Below are 20,392 nucleotides of genomic sequence, written 5' to 3'. Positions count from 1 at the left end.
TTTTACAGTTCACAAATAATTGAGAACATGTGATGTTTGTCTTTCTGTGCCTCGCTTATTTCACTTAACGTAGTGACCTCCACTTCCATCCATGTTATTGCAAATGACTGACTCTCATTCTTTTTTTATGGCTGAATAGTACTCCATTGTGTATAAGTACCATATTTTCTTTATCCATTCATTCATTGATGGATGCTTAGGTTGCTTCTAAATCTTGACTTGTGAACAGTGCTGCAGCAAACATGGGAATGTGGGTATCTCTTCAAAATACTGATTTCCTTTTTTTTGGGTATATACCCAGCAGTGGGATTGCTGGATTGTATGATGGTTCTATTTTTAGTTTTTTGAGGAACCTCCAAACTGTTCTCTGAGTGGTTGTACTAATTGACATTCCCACCAACAGTAAACAAGGGTTCCCTTTTCTCCATATCCTTGCCAGTATTTGTTACAGCCTCTCTTTTGGTTATAAGCCATTTTAACTAGGGTGAGATGGTATCTCATTGTAGTTTTTATGTGCATTTCTTTTTTTTCCTGTTGAGTTGTTTGAGCTCCTTATATATTCTGATTATTAATCCCTTGTCAGATGAGTAGTTTGCAAATATTTTCACCCATTCTGTGGGTTGCTTTTTCACTTTGTTGATTGTTTTCTTTGCTGTGCAGCTTTTTAGCTTGACGTGATCCCATTTGTCCATTTTTGCTTTGGTTGACTATGCTTGTGGGGTATTAAGAAATCTTTGCCCAGACTGATGTCATGGAGAGTTCCCCCAATTTTTTCTTGTAGTAGTTTCATAGCTAGAGGATTTAGATTTAATTATTGAATCTATTTTGATGTGATTTTTGTATATGGCAAGAGTTAGGGGGCTAGTTTCATTCTTTTGTACACAGATATCCAGTTTTCCCAGCACCATTTATTGAAGAGACTGTCTTTTCCCCAGTACATGTTCTTGGCACCTGTGTCGAAAATGAGTTAACTGTAGGTATGTGAATTTGTTTCTCAGTTCTTTATTGTGTTCCATCGGTCTGTGTGTCTGCTTTTATGCCACTACTGTGCTTTTTTTTAACTATAAAAAAAGTTAAAAAAAAGTTTTTGTTACTATAGTTCTGTAGTATAACTTGAAGTCAGGTAATATGATTCCTCCAGTGTTGTTCTTTTTTTTTTTTTCGAGAGACAGGGTCTCGCTTTGTCACCCAGACTGGAGTGCAGTGGCATGATCACAGCTGACTGAAGCCTTGACCTCCTAGGCATAGGCTATCCTCCTGCCTCAGCCTCCCCACTAGCTGGGGCTGTAGGCCCACGCCACCATGCCCCACTGATTTTTTAAGTTTTTTTAGAGGCAGGGGGTCTTGCTGTGTTGCCCAGGCTAGCTTGAACTCCTGGGCTCAAGATCCTCCTGCCTTAGCCTCCTAAATTGCTGGGTTACAGATGTGTGCCACCACAGCCCACCCAGTTTTCTTCTTTTTCTTAGGATATCTTTGGCTATTCTGGGTCTTTGGTGGTTCCGTATAAATTTTAGGATAGTTTTTTTTCTATTTCTGTGAAGAATGTCATTGGTATTTTGATAGGGGTTGTATTGAATCTGTGGATTGCTTTGGGTAGTGTGGACATTTTAACAATATTTATTCTTCCAATCCATGAACATGGAATACTTTTACCATTTGTTGGTGTCCTCTCTTCACCTTTCTTTCATAGTGTTTTAATTTCTTTTTCAGATTGTTCACTGTTGGCATATAGAAATGCTACTGATTTTTGTTGTTGATTTTGTATCCTGCAACTTTACTGAATTTATTTATCAATTCTAATAGTTTTTCAGTGGAGTCTTTAGGTTTTTCCAAGTATAAGATTGTATCATATGCAAACAAGGATAATTTGACTTCCTTTCCAATTTGGATGCCCTTTATAACTTTGTCTTGTCTGATTGCTCTGGCTGGGACTTCTAGTACTATGGTGAATAACAGTGGTGAAAGTGGGCATCCTTGTTGTGTTCCGGGTCTTAGAGGAAAGGCTTTCAGTTTCTCCCCATTCAGGATGATAGTAGCTGTGTGTCTGTCGTATATAGCTTTTATTATGTTGAGGTTTCTCCTATACCCAGTTTTTTGAGGAGTTTTTATTATGAAGGGATGTTGTGTTTTATCAAATGCTTTTTCAGCGTGAATTGAAATGATCATATGATTTTTGTCCTTTACTCTGTTGATGTGGTGTGTCACATTGATTGGCGTTTTTGAACCATCCTTACATTCTCAAGGATATATCTTGCTCATGTTGATTTTTTAAATGTATTGTTGAATTCAGTTTGCTAATATCTTGTTGAGGATTTCTATATTAATATTCATCAGGGATATTGGTCTGTAGTTTTCTTTTTTGATATGTCTTTGTCTGGTTTTGGTATAAAGGTGATACTGGCCTCATAGAATGAGTTTAGAAGTATTCCCTCCTTCTCTCTTTTTTTGAAATAGTTTGTGTAGAATTGGTATTAATCCTTCTTTAAATGTCTGATAGAATTAGCAGTGAAGCCGTTGGGTTCTGGGCTTTCTTTTACTGGAGACCATTATGGCTTCGATCTTGTTACTTATTATTAGTATGTTCAGGTTTTGGATTTCTTCATGGTTCAATCTTTGTAGGTTGTATATGTCTAGGAATTTATCCATTTCTTTTAGATTTTACAATTTATTGGCATATAGTTAATCATAGTAGCCACAAATGATCCTTTGGATTTCTTAAGTATCAGTTGTAATGTCTCCTTTTTCATCTCTGATTTTATTTGGATCTTCTTTTTTTTTTTTCTTAATCTGGCTAAAGGTTTTTCTGTTTAACTTTTAAAAAAAACCAACTTTTTGTTTCATCTCTTTTTTTGTATTCTTTTATTTCAATTTATTTCTGCTCTAATCTTTATTATTTATTTTCTTCTACTGATTGGTTTTGGTTTGCTCTTGCTTTTCTATTGCTCTAAGATGCATTGTTTGAAATTTTTCTTCTTTTTTTGATGTAGGCATTTATAACTATAAAATTCCTTCTTAGTTGTGCTTTTGCTGTATCCCATATGGCATGTTATGTTTTCATGATCATTTATTTCAATAAATTTTTAAATTTCCTTCTCAATTTCTCCATTGACCCACTGGTCTTTCAGGAGTATATTGTTTAATTTCCATGTATTTGAATAGTTTCCAAAATTCATCATTTTTGATTTCTGATTTTATTCCATTGTAGTCAGATACTTGGTATTATTGTAATATCACTATGGTCAGATACTTGATCATATTGATACTATTTGATATTAATAATACTTGATATTATTCATTTTTAAAAAATGTTTTAAGACTTGTTTTGTGACCTAACATATGGTCTGTTCTTGAAAATGATCCATGTGCTGAGGGAAAGAATGATCCATGTGCTGAGGAAAAGAATGTGTGTTCTGCAGTCATTGGATGAAGTTTTCTGTAAATATGTATTAGATCCATTTGGTCTATAATGCTGATTAAGTCCAGTGTATCTTGGTTGATTTTCTGTCTGGAAGATCTGTCCAGTGCTGAAGGTTAGGTATTCAGGTCTCCAGCTATCATTGTGTTAGAGTCTGTCTCTCTCTTTAGCTGTAATAATATTTGCTTTAGATATGAAATATATATCAGTGTGCTCCAGTGTTGGGTGCACATATATTTAATATTGTTACATCCTCTTGCTGAATTGACCCCTTTATCATTATATAGTGACCTTCTTTGTCTTGTCCTATATTTTTGTCTTAAAATCTATTTTGTCTGATACAAGTATAGCTACTTCTGCTCTGTTTTAGTTTCCATTGTCATGGAGTATCTTTTTCCATCCGTTTGTTTTCCATCTATGTGTGTCTTTATAGGTGAAGTATGTTTCTTGTAGACAACAGATCAATGGTTCTTGTTTTTTGTTTATTCAGCCACTGTGTGTCTGTTGATTGATGTTTAGTCCATTTGCATTCAGTGTTACTATTGATAAGTAAGGCCTTACTCTTGCTATTTTGTTACTTGTTTTATGGTTGTTTTGTGATCATCTTTTCCTTCTTTCCTTCCTTCCTGTCTTCCTTTTAGTGAAGATGATTTTCTGTGGTGATATGATTTAGTTTCTTACTTTTTATTTTTTTGTGTATTTGTTGTATGTTTGTCGGTTTGGGTTTAGAAGGCTTGCAAATACTCTTGTAATCTGTTATTTTAACCTGATAACAACACTGTTTGCATAAACAAACAAGCAAGCAAAAAGAAAACTAATAAAGGCTCCATGCCTTAAATATATTACCCCACTTTTTCACTTTTTGTTGTTACTATTTATACCTTATTGTACTATGTCTTGAAAAGTTGTTGTAGTTATTACTTTTGATTGGTTCATCATTTAGTCTTTCTACTTAAGATGAGTAGTTTACATACCATAGTTACAATGTTATGATATTTTGTGTTTTTCTGTGTATTTAATATTACCATACCTTCAGATGATGTCTTATTGCTCATTAACATCATTTTCTTTCTGATTGAAGTACTCCTTTTAGCATTTCTTGTAGGACAGGTCTGGTGTTGATGAAATCCCTCAGCTATTGTTTGTCTTGGAAAGTTTATTTCTGTTTCATGTTTGAAGGATAATTTAGCTGGATATACTTATTGTAGAGTAAAATGTTTATTTCCTTCATCACTTTAAATATGTTATGCCACTCTTTTCTGGCCTGTAAGGTTTCCACTGAAAGTCTGCTGCCAGATGTATTGGAGCTCCATTGTATATTGTTTCTGTTCTCTTGCTGCTTTTACAATCTTTTCTTTATCCTTGACCTTTGGGAGTTTGATGATTAAATGCCTTGACGTAGTCTTCTTTGGGTTAAATCTGCTTGGTGTTCTATAACCTTTTTGTACTTGGATATTGACGTCTTTCTCTAGATTTGGGAAGTTCTCTGTTATTACCCCTTTGAATAAACTGTCTACACCTATCTCTTTCTCTGCCTCCTCTTTAAGGCCAATAACTCTTAGATTTGCCCTTTTGAGGCTATTTTCTAGATTCTGTAGGCCTCCTTCATTGTTTTATTTTTTTTAATTATTTTTTCTTTTGTCTCCTTCATGTATTATTATTATTATTATTTTTTGAGACAGAGTTTCACTATTGTTGCCCAGGCTGATGCAATGGTGCTATCTTGGCTTACTGCAACCTCTGCCTCCCGGGTTCAAGCAATTCTCCTGCCTTATCCTCCTAAGTAGCTGGGATTACAGGTGCATGCCACCACACCCAGCTCATTTTGTATTTTTAGTAGAGATGGGGTTTTGCTATGTTTATCAGGCTGGTCTCGAACTCCTGACCTCCGGTGATCCACCCGCCTCAGCCTCCCAAAGTGCTAGGATTACAGGCGTGAGCTACCACGTCCAGCCTCCTCCATGTGTTTTCAAATAGCCGTCTTCAAGCTCACTAATTCTTTCTCCTGCTTGATCAATTCTGCTCTTAAAAGACTCTGATGATGCATGCATTCTTCAGTATGCCAAATGCATTTTTCAGCTCTAGAATTTCTGCTTGATTCTTTTTAATTATTTCAATCTCTCTCTCTCTCTCTCTCTCTCTTTTTTTTTTTTTTTTTTTTTTTTTTTTGAGACAGAGTCTGGCTCTGTCGCCCAGGCTGGAGTGCAGTTGCACAATCTTGGCTCACTGAATCTTTGTTGAATTTATCTGATAGAATTCTGAATTCCTTCTCTGTGTTACCTAGAATTTCTTTGAGTTTCCTCAAAACAGCTATTTTGAATTCTGTTTGAAAGGTCACATATCTCTTTTTCAACAGGATTGGTCCCTGGTGCCTTATTTAGTTCTTTTGGTGAGGACATGTTTTCCCGGATTGTCTTGATACTTGCAGATGTTTGTCTGTGTCTGGGCATTGAAGAGTTAGGTACTTATTGTAGTCTGGGCTTGTTCATACCTGCCCTTCTTGGGGAGGCTTTCCAGATATTTGAAAGGACTTGGGTCTTGTGATCTAAGCTATATCTGCTTTAGGAAGTACCCCAAGCCCAATAATGCTGCGGTTCTTGCAGACTCTTAGAGGTACTGCCTTGTTGTCTTGGACAAGATCCAGAATTCTCTGGATTACCAGGCAGAGACTCTTATTCTCTTCTCTTACTTTTTCCCAAACAAATGTATTTTCTGTGTTGAGCTGTCTGGAGCTGGGGGTGGGGTACACAAGCACCCCCATAACCATTACCACTGGGACTTTGCTGGGTCAGACCTGAAGCCAGCACAGCACTGAGTCTTGCCTAAGGCCTGCTGTAGCTACTCCCTGGCTACTGCCTATGTTTGCTGAAGGTTCTGGGCTTCTACAATCAATCAGCAGGTGGCAAAGCCAGCCAGGCCTATGTCCTAAACTTCAGGGTGGTGAGTTCCCTCAGACCCTGGGAGGGTCCAGAGTGCCATCTGGGAGCCAGGGACTACAGTCAAAAACCTTAGAAGTCTACGTGGTATTTTATTGTTCTAGAGCTGAGCGGGCATTCACGCCACGAGACACAGTCCTTCCCACTCTTCTCTCTTCTTTTCAAAGGCAGAGAAGCCTCACCCCATGGACACTGCCACCTCAGGCCCATGGGAAGTACTGCCAGACTCCTGCCAATGTTCTCTTAAGACCCAAGGACTCTTCAGTCAGCTTGTGGTGAATGCTGCCTGGCCTGGAACTCACCCTTCAGGGTAGTGGGCTCCCCTTTGGCCCAGGGCAAGTCCAGAAATGCCATCTAAGAACCAAGTCCTCTAAGAGCTTTGTGAGAAGAGGTTACATAGGAAGACAACATTTAAAAATCTTGAATGCCTGGAAATGCCATTATTCTACCCTCACACTTGGTTAATGTCACATTTATGTATAGAACTCTAGGTTGAAAATGATTTAACTCCAGAAATTTTAAAGAATTATGTTCCACCAACAGGTGTGATGGCTCATGCCTGTAGTCTCAGCACTTGGTGGGAAGATCACTTGAGCCCAGGCGTCCGAGACCAGCCTGAGCAACATGGCGAGGCTTTGTCGCTACAAAAACTTTAAAATTTAGCCAGACATGGTAGTGTGCACCTGAAGTCCTAACTGCTCAGGAGGCTGAGGTGGGAGGATCACCTGAGCTCAGGAGTTTGAGGCTGCAGTGAGCCGTGATCACACCACTACACTGTAGCCAGGGAGACAGAGTGAGACCTTATCTTAAGGAAAAAAAAAAAAAAAAGCCATCTTATTTCTGTACCATTTTATGTGACCCTTTTTTTCTTTCCAGAAACTGAGGTCTTTTTGTCTCCATGGGTATCAAATTTCACAATCATGTGCCTTGCTGTGGATCTATTTTCATTTATTATGTTGGGCTCTCTGTGGGAAATTTGTGTTTCTGATCTGGCAAATTTTCTTGAATTATTAAATTGACAGTTTGTTCTCTCATTTTCTGTTCTCTCTTTTTGGCATTCCTATTATTCTGATACACAGTTTTTTGGTCTGCCCCGTAATCATCTTATCTTCTCTCATATTTTTAATTTCTTTATCTTCTTGCTCTATTTCCTAAATAACTTACTCAGGTTTCTCTTCTAGCCCTCTTACGTTTTTTTTTTTTTTAACATATGCCAGTTTTTGTGTGTGGGGGTGATGGGGGTGGTTTTGAGACGAAGTCTCTCTCTTTCACCCAGGCTGGAGTGCAGTGGTGCGATCTTGGCTCACTGCAACCTCTGCCTCCGGGTTCAAGCAATTCTCCTGCCTCAGCCTCCCAAGTATCTAGGATTACAGGCGCATGCTGCCACACCCAGCTAATTTTTTTGGATTTTAGTAGAGACAGGATTTCACCGTGTTGCCCAGGCTGGACTCGATCTCCTGAGCTCAGGCAATCCACCCGCCTCAGCCTTCCAAAATGCTGGGATTACAGGTGTGAGCCACTGTGCCTGGCCTATATTTTTAATTTCTAAAGGTTTTCTTTTGTTCTCTGAATATCCTTTTTTATATATAGTATTCTGTTCTTTTGTGGTTGTAGTATTTTTTTCTTGACTTTCTGAACATATTAAAAATAATATACTTTTTTAGGCCAGGTGTGGTGGCTCACGCCTGTAATCCCAGCACTTTGGGAGGCTGAGGCAGATCACCTGAGGTCAGGAGTTTGGGACCAGCCTGGCCAACATGGTGAAACCCTGTTTCTACTAAAAATATAAAAATTAGCTGGGTGTGATGATGGGCACCTGTAATCCCAGCTACTCAGGAGGCTTAGACAGGAGAATTGCTTGAACCCAGGAGGCAGAGGCTGCAGTGAGCCGAGATCATGCCACTGTACTCCAGCCTGGGTGACAGAGTGAGACTGTCTCAAAAAAAAAAAATTAATATACTTTTTTTATTTTGAAATTATCTTTTTCCTCCCTCTATTGCTTGCTTATTTGTTTTGGTCTCTGTTGTACATGTTAGAAGTGTTCCTCTAACAGAGATGTCTGCTCAAATTTAAGACTGAGACACTGCACAGCTGATTGGGAACTCAGCATGTGAATACATCTTATTGACTATGGCACAATCATGGCTCACCGTAGCCTCGACCTCCTGGGCTCAGGTGATCCTCCCACCTCAGCCTCCTGAGTAGTTGGGACTACAGGTGTGCACACCATGCCCAGCTAATTTTTGTACTTTTTGTAGACATGGGATTTTTCCATGTTGCCCAAGTTGGTCTCGAACTCCTGAGCTCAAACAACCCTCTCTCCTCAGCCTTCCAAAGTGCTAGGATTACAGGCATGAGCTACAATACCTAGCCAAATCACTAATCTTCTACTGGCATTGAAGAGGGCAGTCATCTGGTTCCAGGGAATAAAGGAGAGGATCTCAGAATTTGATTCTTTTTTTTTTTTTTTTTAAGGCAAAGTCTTGCTTTGTCGCCAGGCTGGAGTGCAGTGGCACGATCTTGGCTCACTGCAACCTCTGCCTCCCAGGTTCAAGCAATTCTCCTGCCTCAGCCTCCTGAGTAGCTGAGATTACAGGCGCACGCCACCACGCCCGGCTAATTTTTGTATTTTTTAGTAGAGACGGGGGTTTCACCATGTTGGCCAGAATGGTCTCGATCTCTTGACCTCGTGATCTGCCCACCTTGGCCTCCCAAAGTGCTAGGATTACAGGCATGAGCCACCACGCCCAGCTAATTTCTGTATTTTTTAGTAGAGACGGGGGTTTCACCATGTTGGCCAGGATGGTCTCGATCTGTCGACCTCGTGATCTGCCCGCTTTGGCCTCCCAAAGTGCTGGGATTACAGGCGTGAGCCACCATGCCTAGCATTGATTGTTTCTTAAATAGACTTTTGGTCAGTCCTCCTTATTTTAGCCACATCCTACCACCTCTCCTAGATGGCCACCTGGTGCTACCAATTCTTCAGTCTTTTGGGAGTTTTGTGATATAAATTTGAGTGATTCTCTACTTTCCCTACTACTAGGTAGGGAATCCATTTTTTTTTTTTCAGGTTTTGTAAGTTACTACTTATATATCCGTGTTCCAGATTACAAAATTTTGTTCCGATTGTTTCTCCTTGATCTCCTGGGTTTATTCCTTTACTGAAATTTTAGTAGGGTTTTAGGAGGAAGTAAGAGTTGATACTTGTTTTTAATCTACCATCCCTAATTGGAAGCCCTCTTTTAGGAACTTTTCCTACAAGTGTTTACATGCATATTTGGCTTTAGATCTTTATATGGATGTATAATTTTTACATAGTTATAATTCTAATACAGATACAACCTTTTTCTTTTCTTTTTTCCTTTTTCATACAGTTTTTTATATATCATTTATGACTGAGTTAATATAGTATATGTTGTTTAGACGTTCCCTCTTATTTGTTCCAGAGTTTTTTTGTTTTGTTTTGTTTTGTTTTGTTTTGTTTTGTTTTGTTTTGAGATGGGCTCTCTCTATGTTGCTGGGGCTGGCCTGGGACTCCCGGGCTCCAGCCATCCTCCCACCTCTGCTTCTCAAGTAGAGTGCCTGGGCTACATGTGTGCCTGGCTAGTGCCAGGGTGTTTTTTCAGTGTGTGATTATAAATGATGCTGTGATTAACTCTTGTAATATCACTTTTTCCTTCCTTCCTCCCTTCCTTCCTTCCTTCCTTCCTTCCTTCCTTCCTTCCTTCCTTCCTTCCTTCCTTCCTTTTCTTTTCTTTTCTTTTCTTTCTTCTTTTTTTTTTTTTTTTTTTATAGGATCTCATTCTGTCACCCAGGCTGGAGTGCAATGGTGTGATCATAGATCACTGCATCCTCTACCTCTTGGGCTCAGGTGATCCTGCCACCTCAGCCTCCCAAGTAGCTAGAACTACAGGTGCTCACCACCATGTCCAGCTAATTTTTACTTTTTTAAAAAAATAGAGACAGGATCTTGCAATGTTGCCCAGGCTGGTCTTGAACTCCTGGGCTCAGGCAGTCCTCCCAAAGTGTTAGGATTACTGGTGTGAGCCACTGTGCCCGGACGTATTTTTCTTTTGAATACAAGCTGTTTATTGATTGTGTTTTTGTAACTTGCTGTACAAAAATTGCTGTATTTTGTTAAACTTTATGTCTTTGTCATTTTAATAGATATTTACTCTGTTCCATTGTTTTTCTTTTTATCTTAGTGCTATTAATTTTTTTTTTTTTTTTTTTGAGACAGAGTCTGGCTCTGTTGCCGAGGCTGGAGGGCAGTGGCACAGTCTCGGCTCACTGCAACCTCTGCCTCCTGGGCTCAAGTGATCCTCCCACCTCAGTCTCCTGAGTAGCTGGGACTACAGGCATGCATCAACACACCCAGCTAATTTTTGTATTTTTTGTACAGACACGGTTTTGCCATGTCAGCCAGGCTCATCTCAAACCCCTGGGCTCAAGTGATCTGCCCGCCTCTGCCTCCTAAAGTGCTGGGATTACAGGTGTGAGCCACCTTGCCCGGCCAGGATTTTTGTTTTAGAGAAGAAGTTTTAACATTTTGCATAACAGTGTTTATCTATCTTTTCCACTGTGATTTCTACTAATATTTTCTTTCCTCAATATAAGAGGACAATAGCACACTTATAGTTAGTGTGCTTTTGTCACAATATTTTATTTTTAATATGTAATGCTTTAATTTACCCAAGATTTATTGTGGTGTGTAGTATGAACAGTTGGTCTAAGTTAAATTTTCTTGGTATTGCTATCCACATAGCACATCAGGATACATTAAATGATTCATTTCTAATATACTTAACTTGTCTTTCGTTAAATTTGTATCTGTCTCTGTGTGTGTGTGTATATATATATGGCCTATGTTTAGCATCTCTCTGCTCTTAATCTGTGTTTCTATTTTTGACTCAGTATTCCCTTTTGATTGTTTCTGTATAATACATTTTAATATCTGATAAGGCTAAGCCTTCCATTTTCAAAAGGCTTGATATTCTTTCCCATTTTATGTTTTCAAATAATTTTTAACCTATTTCATAACACTTTATAAAGTATCCTATTACTATTCCAACTGGAATTTTGTTAAATTTATAGTTTACTGAAGAAGAATCACCATTTTAATTAAATGTTGTATTATAATAATAGATGCATAAAGTATCTATTTTATTCAACTTGACTTTTGTTTCCTCAAAAAAAGTTACATAGTTTTATGTTTTACCAGTGCCCCCATTAAAGTAATCACCAAGTATTTTATATTTTTATTGCTATTATGAATGGAATATTTTTTCTTTGTATTTTTGGAATAGAAAAATCTTTAGCTAGGAGTCAGAATATCTGGTTCAAGTATAAGCTCTACATTGGGTAAATCCTTTGCATAACATTGCTGAGATCTGGTTTCTCGTCTGTTAAAGGGGAACAGTGGTGTGTCTCATAGGTGGGTTTATTTTATTTTAAATGTATTTTTTATTTAAAAAATTAAGAAGGAGTCTCACTATGTTGCCCAGGCTGGTCTTGAATTCCTGGCTTCAAGCAATCCTCCCGCCTTGATCTCCCAAAGCACTGAGATTACAGGCATAACCACCACATCTGGCCATTTTTTTTTTGGTGCTTATCAAAATTTGAGGGCAGAGCATGTGAAATTGCTTTTTAAATTATAAAACTAGAAGACAAAAATATTTAAGTATATAGAAAAGTTATTGTTTTTGGAGCAGTATCTTATATCCAGCAACTTTTCTGAACTTTCCTATTGCCTCACATGATTTCTAAACAGCTTTATTGAGGTATAGTTTACGTACAATAAACTGTACATATTTAAAGTATACAATTTGATAGTTTTTTTAATTTCTAAGCCATTTTTAAGTGTATAGTTCAATAGTGTTAAGTATATTCACAATGTTGTATAACGGATCTCCAGAACTCTGTTTTTTTAAAGAAGGGGACAGAATCTCAGTCTGCCACCCAGGCTGGAGTGCAGTGCTGTGATCATAGCTCACCATAATCTTCAACTCCTGACCTCAAACGATCCTCCTACCTCAGCCTCCCAAAATGTGGGGATTACAGGTGTGAACCACTGCTCCTGGCCCAGAACTCTTTTAATCTTGAAAAAGATTAAAACTGAAACTCTGTACCCATCAAACAACTCCCTGTTTTCCCCTCCCCCTTGGCAACTACCATTCTGCTTTTTATTTCTATGAATTTGACTACTTGAGATATTTAATGTAAGTGTAACCATACACTATTTGCCTTTGTAATAACTGGCTTATTTCACTGAACATAATGTCCTCAAGTTTCATACCTGTTGTGGTAGTATACGACAGGGTTTCCTTCCTTTTTAAGGCTGAATAATATTATGTTGTATGTATATACCACATTTAATTTATCCATTGATCCATGGACAGTTGGGTTTCTTTCATTTCTTGGTTATTGTGAATAACGCTGCTATGAACATGGGTGTGCAGATATCTTGTTGAGATCCTTCTTTCAATATACCCAGATGTGGGATTACTGAATCATATGGCAATTTTATTTTCAACTTTTTGAGGAACTGCTATACTGTTTTCCATAGTGACTGCACCATCTCAAATGACTTATTTTTTTGTTTTGTTTTTTATTTTTTGGAGACAAGAGTCTTGCTGTGTCTCCCAGGCTGGAGTGTAGTGGGATGATCTCAGCTTACTACAACCTGTGCCTCCTGGGTTCCAGTGACTCTTATGCCTCAGCCTTCTGAGTAGCTGGGACTACAGTTGTGTACCACCAAGCCCAGCTAATTTTTGTATTTTTAGTAGAGATGGAGTTCCACCATGTTACCCAGTCTGGTCTCAAACTCCTGGCCTCAAATTATCCACCCTGCTTGGCCTCCAAAATGCTGGGATTACAGGCATGAGTCACCGCACCTGGCCACAAACACCGTGCCTGGCGGCTCTTTTTTGATGGACTAAGTAAACAACTGTATCTTTTGAAAAGTATATAAAATTTCTCTTAATTTCAATTATTTTTGTATCATATTTTGATGGTAGGAATATTTAATGAATTTCACAGTTCTAAGATGTTATCAATTATAAGATGCACCATTATTTTATGTATTGATAAGAAAGAGGTTAAACTGATACATCATTGATTATAAGATACATCCCAATTTCAGAAATGTTAAAATATGAAATAATGTATTCATTTAAATTGATGAGATATTATATGTTAGATGCTAATGAAAATAATGAGCCTTTTCCTTAAAAAATTAATAAGGTAGAAATTAATCATTCATATTTAAATGCAGGCTAAACCTGGCAAATTGTACACACATTTAAGCTGCTGTTTCCTGAAAGCTCACAAAAGTAGCAGTAGTGGAATTTTAAAAGGCATAAACTTGCAAGGACAAAGAGAACAAGGGAGGATACCACAGCAGATGACAATTATTGACAGTTTTTAGAAAATGAATGTCTAAGTAAAAGGATTTTGGTATTTGGTTATTGTAGAAGAAAAATTGGTGATAGGTACATGGGAAGTTACAAACAAAAACACGAGGCATATAACTTCAGGAAATAAAAAATTATGCAAGAAAGGAAGTCATAGCATAGTATATAGCTTAGTTGTGAACAGTGTTTACATATTTATAATAATGCAGTTATTGAGTATTTAATTTTTTATCGAAAAGTTGGAAGAGGAAGTAGGAGTGTTTGGGTGCTACAAGAGAGTTAAAACCAAATATTTTCAAAACAGTAAGTCAACAATGTCTAAAATTGGTAAGTCAGGAATTGTCAATGTAAGCATGCCATTTAGAATTATGGAAGGATTATCACAAGAAATTGCTTAAAGTGCCTAAAAGTAGTTGCTTTTGTGGAATGAGGCTCTGGGATCAAGAGGCTGCTGTTTTTATTAGGAGCCTTTTAGAACTTTTGTTTTTTAAAACTATATATATCTTTTACTTTAATTAAAAAATGTTAAGAAGAGGCCGGGCGCAGTGGCTCAAGCCTGTAATCCCAGCACTTTGGGAGGCCGAGATGGGCGGATCACGAGGTCAGGAGATCGAGACCATCCTGGCTAACACGGTGAAACCTGGTCTCTATTAAAAAAAAATACAAAAAACTAGCCGGGTGAGGTGGCGGGCGTCTGTAGTCCCAGCTACTCGGGAGGCTGAGGCAGGAGAATGGCGTAAACCCAGGAGGCAGAGCTTGCAGTGAGCTGAGATCCGGCCACTGCACTCCAGCCTGGGCGACAGAGCGAGACTCCGTCTAAAAAACAAACAAACAAAAAGTTAAGAAGAAAAGGAAACTAGGGTGGTGATATTTATGTTTTCCACTGAGTCAGTCAAGCAGTACAATCTTTTTTTTGTTTTGAGAGAGTCTTGCTCTGTCTCCCAGGCTGGAATGCAGTGGCATGATCTTGGTTCCGGGTTCAAGTGCTTCTCTTTCCTCACACTCCTGAGTTGCTGGGATTTCCTGCTCCTTCCACCACTTCTGGCTAATTTTTGTATTTTAGTAGAAATGGGGTTTCAGCATGTTGGCCAGGCTAGTCTTGAACTCCTGACCTCAAGTGATCCTCCCGCCTCCCAAAATGATGGGATTACAGGCATGAACCACCACACCTGGGTAAGCAATTTCTTAACTAGAAATGAAAGAAGACCATTTTTACTGCCCCATGTGTAAAAGAGCTCACTTGGAATTGCTGGAGTAGATAATCACTGTGACCCACCTCTGCCTTGGGAAAGTGTTCATCAAATATTAGTACTGTTGTGAGTCAGACATAGTTCTAGGCATTAGGAGTAAAAACAAAACAGAAAGACAGTATTCTTTTATTCTTATTGTTACTCTCATCTAAACAATACAGAAATAAAGAAAAAAATTGTAAAGCCTTTTCCCTGAGCTAAATAACACTGTAAGTTTCTTTGGAAACTGGATAGACCAGTATTGTTTATTTCCCCCCTCTACTTTTCTGCTGGCTTTTCAATAATTGGTTTAAATTTGGCTGGAGCAGTACAGTGTTTTGGTGATGAAGAGGAAAGTGTTCAGGATCTTCAGGACATTGACATTGCATGGTAGTTCTTCTTAAATATCCCCTCTGTGGCTATAATCCTCGGTGCCTAAGTGAGCCCTCACTTGTATGGCCAGGATTAGGGAGAGACTGGCATAATCTTTCTATTAGTCACTTCCTGGCAGGACATTCATATCCTTGTACGGTTCTTAGAAGAACTTAATAGCTAAATGATACTTATAATAGCTACTGATATATACTTTACAAAACTCTTAACATCTGTCATCTTTTTCTTGTGCACCTATAAGATATTCCAGTTTTACACAGTGGAAGGGTTTACATGGCTTATGCAAATGCACATTGGTAGGTGACAGAACTAAAAGTTGAATTAGTCTCTTGACTTAATTTTTTGTTTTTTGTTTTTTGTTTTTTTGCGATAGAGTCTTGCTCTGTCGCCCAGGCTGGAGTGCAATGGCACAATCTTGGCTCACTGCAAGCTCTGCCTCCTGGGTTCACGCCATTCTCCTGCCTCAGCCTCCTGAGTAGCTGAGACTGCAGGTGCCCACCACCACGCCCAGCTAATTTTTTTGTAGTTTTAGTAGAGAGGGGGTTTCACCGTGTTAGCCAGGATGGTCTCAATCTCCTGACCTCATGATCCACCTGCCTCGGCCTCCCAAAGTGCTGGGATTACAGGCGTGAGCCACCGCGCCTGGCCCTCTTGACTTAATCTTGAACTCATTTGCCTATTCAACTATTTTTCCTTAAAAGACCCTGGGAAGTGATTTCTGCCTTAAGTATCATAACATCATTGATCTTCCTTATTTCATTCTCTCTTCAGGTTAATTCATGTGGCTTTCAAACACAAATCAAACTTTCTTTAATAAAGAAGCAGCCATTTTTTACTGCTTATTTTAGCTCCCTGTTATTTCCTTAAGTCTAAATTCCTGTGCCTACTTTTTAGAATTTTTCATAATCTGTTGTTAGTCTGCCTATCCAGCATTATCTTTCATTGTCTCCTATTCCCTTATTTAAATCAGGCAAATCTGTTTTCTCAAAGTATTTAAGCACAGACTCATCCCTGTTTCCTAACTTTAGCTTATAGTTTCTTTTCTTCATTCTGTTCTTTGGGGATCCACCCAAGGCGTCCCTGATAACTGTAATTATCAGTAAGTGCTTCCATTCTGACTGCCTATATCACTGTCTGTACCATACATGTTTGCTATTTCATTGTAATACAGCATTATATACCATCTTTCAGTGCTCTCTAATTGTTTACACATGTATAAAATAACTGGAATTTAAGTCCCCTGACATGAGAAACCAGATCTCTCACATATACCTAAAACAATACCATGCCAGATATTCTTTAAATGCTAATTATTCCAATTAGTATACTTGTTACTGGATGTATTAGTCCATTTTCACACTGCTGTAAAGATGCTACCTGAGATTAGGTAATTTATTAAAAAAGGAAGGTTTTGTTTGTTTTGTGCTTTTTTGAGATGGAGTCTTGCACTGTCACCTGGGCTAGAGTGCAGTGGCATGATCTCAGCTCACTGCAACCTCTGCCTCCTGGGTTCAAACGATTCTCCTGCCTCACCCTCCTGAGTAGCTGGGATTACAGGTGCCTGCCACCATGCCCAGCTAATTTTTTGTATTTTTAGTAGAGATGGGGTTTCATCATGTTCGCCAGGCTGGTATCGAACTCCTAACCTTGTGATTCACCTGCCTCAGCCTCCCAAAGTACAAGAAAGGAAGTTTAATTGACTCACAGTTTCGCATGACTGGGGAAGGCCTCTGGAAACTTACAATCATGGCACAAGGTGAAGGGGAAACAAGCCCCTTCTTCACAAGGCTACGAGAGAGAGAGAGAGAGCAAGCACACCCAGGGGGAACTGCTATTTTTAAAACTGTCAGATCTAGGCCAAGTGTGGTGGCTCATGCCTGTAATCCTAGCACTTTGGGAGGTCGAGGCGGGCAGATCACTTGAGGTCAAGAGTTCGAGACTAGGCTGGCCAACATGGTGAAGCCCCATCTCTATTAAAAATACAAAAATTAGCTGGGTGTGGTGGCTCATGCCTGTAGTCCCAGCTACTCTGGAGGCTGCAGCAGGAGAATCACTTGAACCCGGGAGGCGGAGGTTTCAGTGAGCCAAGATTGTGCCACTGCACTCCAGCCTGGGTGACAGAGCCAGACTCTGTCTCAAAACAAACAAAAAAACCCCATCAGATCTTGTGAGAACTCCCTCACTATCACAAGACCAACATGGGGAAACCAGACCATGATCCAGTCACCTCCCACTGGGTCCCTCCCTCAGCAAGTGGGGATGACAATTTGAGATTAGATTTGAGTGGGGACACAGAGCCAGACCATATCCCTGGACACGTGGCAGAGTTCATTGGTAATGATGGTGGTCCAAGTGGACAAGAGATTTTCTGAAAATGCATCTGTGTCTGTTTTCATCGAGAATGTACATAATAACGATTTTTAGACTCCTTTCTTTTCTACTTCTGTTTTGGTGATAGGCAGTCGATGATGTGAAGAAAGGTTACATCAAAGCAGAAGAAAAGTCCTACCAATTACAGAAGCTATACGAACAAAGAAAAATGGTCATGGTAAGTTTATGTCCCCATAATCCTTTTATAAAATGCCCCTTCCTACCTTTTAAACCTATTGTTCCAGTCATTTTTGAAAGGATTACAATGTGGTTAGTGGCTTAACTAATTTTTAAACAGGGGGGGAATAGGGGCCTTGATGCAAAGTCTATTGTGTTTCTCCATCTAACACACAAAGATCTTGAATTACTGTATATTGGTACATAATTTTATTACTATTTTTTGGGGGGGGTGGGGGCGGGGGGAGGGATAGAGTCTTGCTGTGTTGCCCAGGCTGAAGTGCAGTGTCACAATCTAGGCTCACTGCACCCTTTGCCTCCTGGGTTCAAGCGATTCTCCTGTCTCAGCTTCCCGAGTAGTTGGGACTACAGGCATGCGCCACCACGCCCAGCTAATTTTTGTATTTGTAGTAGGGACAGGGTTTTGCCATGTGGGCCAGGCTGGTCTCGAACTCTTGACCTCAGGTGATCCACCTGCCTTGGCCTCCCAAAGTGCTGGGATTACAGGAATGAGCCACTGAGCCTGACCCATAATTTTTTTATTAATAATAACTTTTTTCTATAAAACATTACAATAGGATATAGATAAGATTGTATAAGAATTGATATTTAGCTTTTTAACATTAGAAATTAGTCATGATTGGCCGGGCACAGTGGCTCAAGCCTGTAATCCCAGCACTTTGGGAGGCCGAGACGGGCGGATCACGAGGTCAGGAGATCGAGACCGTCCTGCCTAACACGGTGAAACCCCGTCTCTACTAAAAATTACAAAAAACTAGCCCGGCGAGGTGGCGGGTGCCTGTAGTCCCAGCTACTTGGGAGGCTGAGGCAGGAGAATGGCGTAAACCCAGGAGGCGGAGCTTGCAGTGAGCTGAGATCTGGCCACTACACTCCAGCCTGGGTGACAGAGCAAGACTCCATCTCAAAAAAAAAAAAAAAAAAGAAATTAGTCATGATTTAGCAATAGCAAAATCATTTGTTTTTACAGCTTCGATTTCTGCAGTTGCTTAAACATTTATGCTCTCTAGTGCTCTTGGTTAGTATATCATCCTAGAATTGTGCTATTTGATTCAATAGCTACTAGACTCATGTAGGTATTTAAATATAAATTTAAATTCATTTAAATTAAATACAATTTAAAATTCAGTTCTATAGCTGCTCTAGCCACATTTCAGTGCTAAGCAGCCGTATGTGCACAGTGAATAGCTAGCATATTGGACTGTGCAGGTGTAGAATATTTTCATCATCACTGAAAGTTTTGCTGAACAGGGCTGCCTAGAGTATTCCTTAAATGGCTTTAAATTCGTTCTCAATTTGTATCTGCCATAGATACAGGGATGGAAATTGTCAAAAATAAAATTAGTAAAGAACACATAAAAATTTCTACTCATTATAACGTTTTAAAATTTCTCTTGACGGATTCACGTGTAGTCGAAGTTTTTTCAATTACACATGCTCCTCAACTGACGATGGGGTTACATCCCAGTAAACACATCTTAAGCTGAAAATATTAAATCAAAAATGCATTTAATACACCTAACCTACCAAACATTATAGCTTAGCCTAGCCTGCCTTAAATGTGATCAGAACACGTATTACCCTACAGTCAGGCAAAATCATCTAACACAAAGCCTATTTTAGAATGAAGTTATTTAAACTGTTTTTTTTTGTTTTTTGTTTTTTTTTTTTGAGACTGAGTCTCGCTGTGTCACCCAGGCTGGAGTACAGTGGTGTGATCTCAGCTCACTGCAACCTCTGCATCCTGGGCTCAAGCGATTCTCCTTCCTCAGCCTCCCCAGTAGCTGGGACTATAGGCACCCGCCACCACACCTGGCTAATTTTTGTATTTTTAGTAGAGATGAGGTTTCACCATGTTGGCCAGGCTGATCTTGAACTCCAGACCTCTAGTGAACCACTTGCCTCGGCCTCCCAAAGTGCTGGGATTACAGGCGTGAGCCACTGCGCCAGGCCTAAAGTTATTTAAAGTTTTGAACAAAAATTTGAGGTACTTGTAAAGACAGCAGAAAAGTTTAAAAAAAAAAAATTGAAATACAACGTCTACTGCACACACATGGCTTTCACATCATCATAAAGTCAAAAAAGCATTAAGTTAACCATTGTAAGTTAGTGACCACCTGTATCATTTTCATTCTTTAGTAATGATTCTGATAAGTCATTTGAATTATTTTGGACCTTCTGTGTACTTTTCAGGAGAGAGTGTTGATTCATGTACATTAATTGGGTTGGAATAAGAGTGCAAACAGCTGTGGGGCGCGGTAGCTCACGCCTGTAATCCCAGCACTTTGGGAGGCTGAGGCAGGTGGATCACCTGAGGTCAGGAGTTCAAGACCAGCCTGGCCAACATGGTGGAACCCCATCTCTACTAAAAATACTAAAAGTAGCTGGGTGTGGTGTCATGTGCCTGTAATCCCAGCTACTCAGGAGGCTGAGGCCAGAGAA

At 39.3% G+C, this 20,392-nt stretch overlaps 1 protein-coding gene across 4 annotated transcripts in view; it reads left to right on the top strand.

The window, feature by feature from the left end:
• SNX27 (sorting nexin 27) overlaps positions 1-20,392 on the top strand; it is a 91,369-nt gene that overhangs the window by 55,446 nt on the left and 15,531 nt on the right. For all 4 annotated transcript variants that reach the window (XM_073008378.1, XM_007977186.3, XM_007977187.3 and 1 more), the window contains one exon: positions 17,844-17,933. In XM_073008378.1, the coding sequence (XP_072864479.1) occupies positions 17,844-17,933 (90 nt within the window). The remainder of the gene's footprint in view (positions 1-17,843; positions 17,934-20,392) is intronic.

Source organism: Chlorocebus sabaeus, chromosome 20, assembly GCF_047675955.1.
Source record: "Chlorocebus sabaeus isolate Y175 chromosome 20, mChlSab1.0.hap1, whole genome shotgun sequence".
Lineage (NCBI taxonomy): Eukaryota > Metazoa > Chordata > Mammalia > Primates > Cercopithecidae > Chlorocebus > Chlorocebus sabaeus.
Note: the sequence above shows the minus strand (reverse complement) of the source record. Positions and strands in the feature narration are given on the sequence as shown.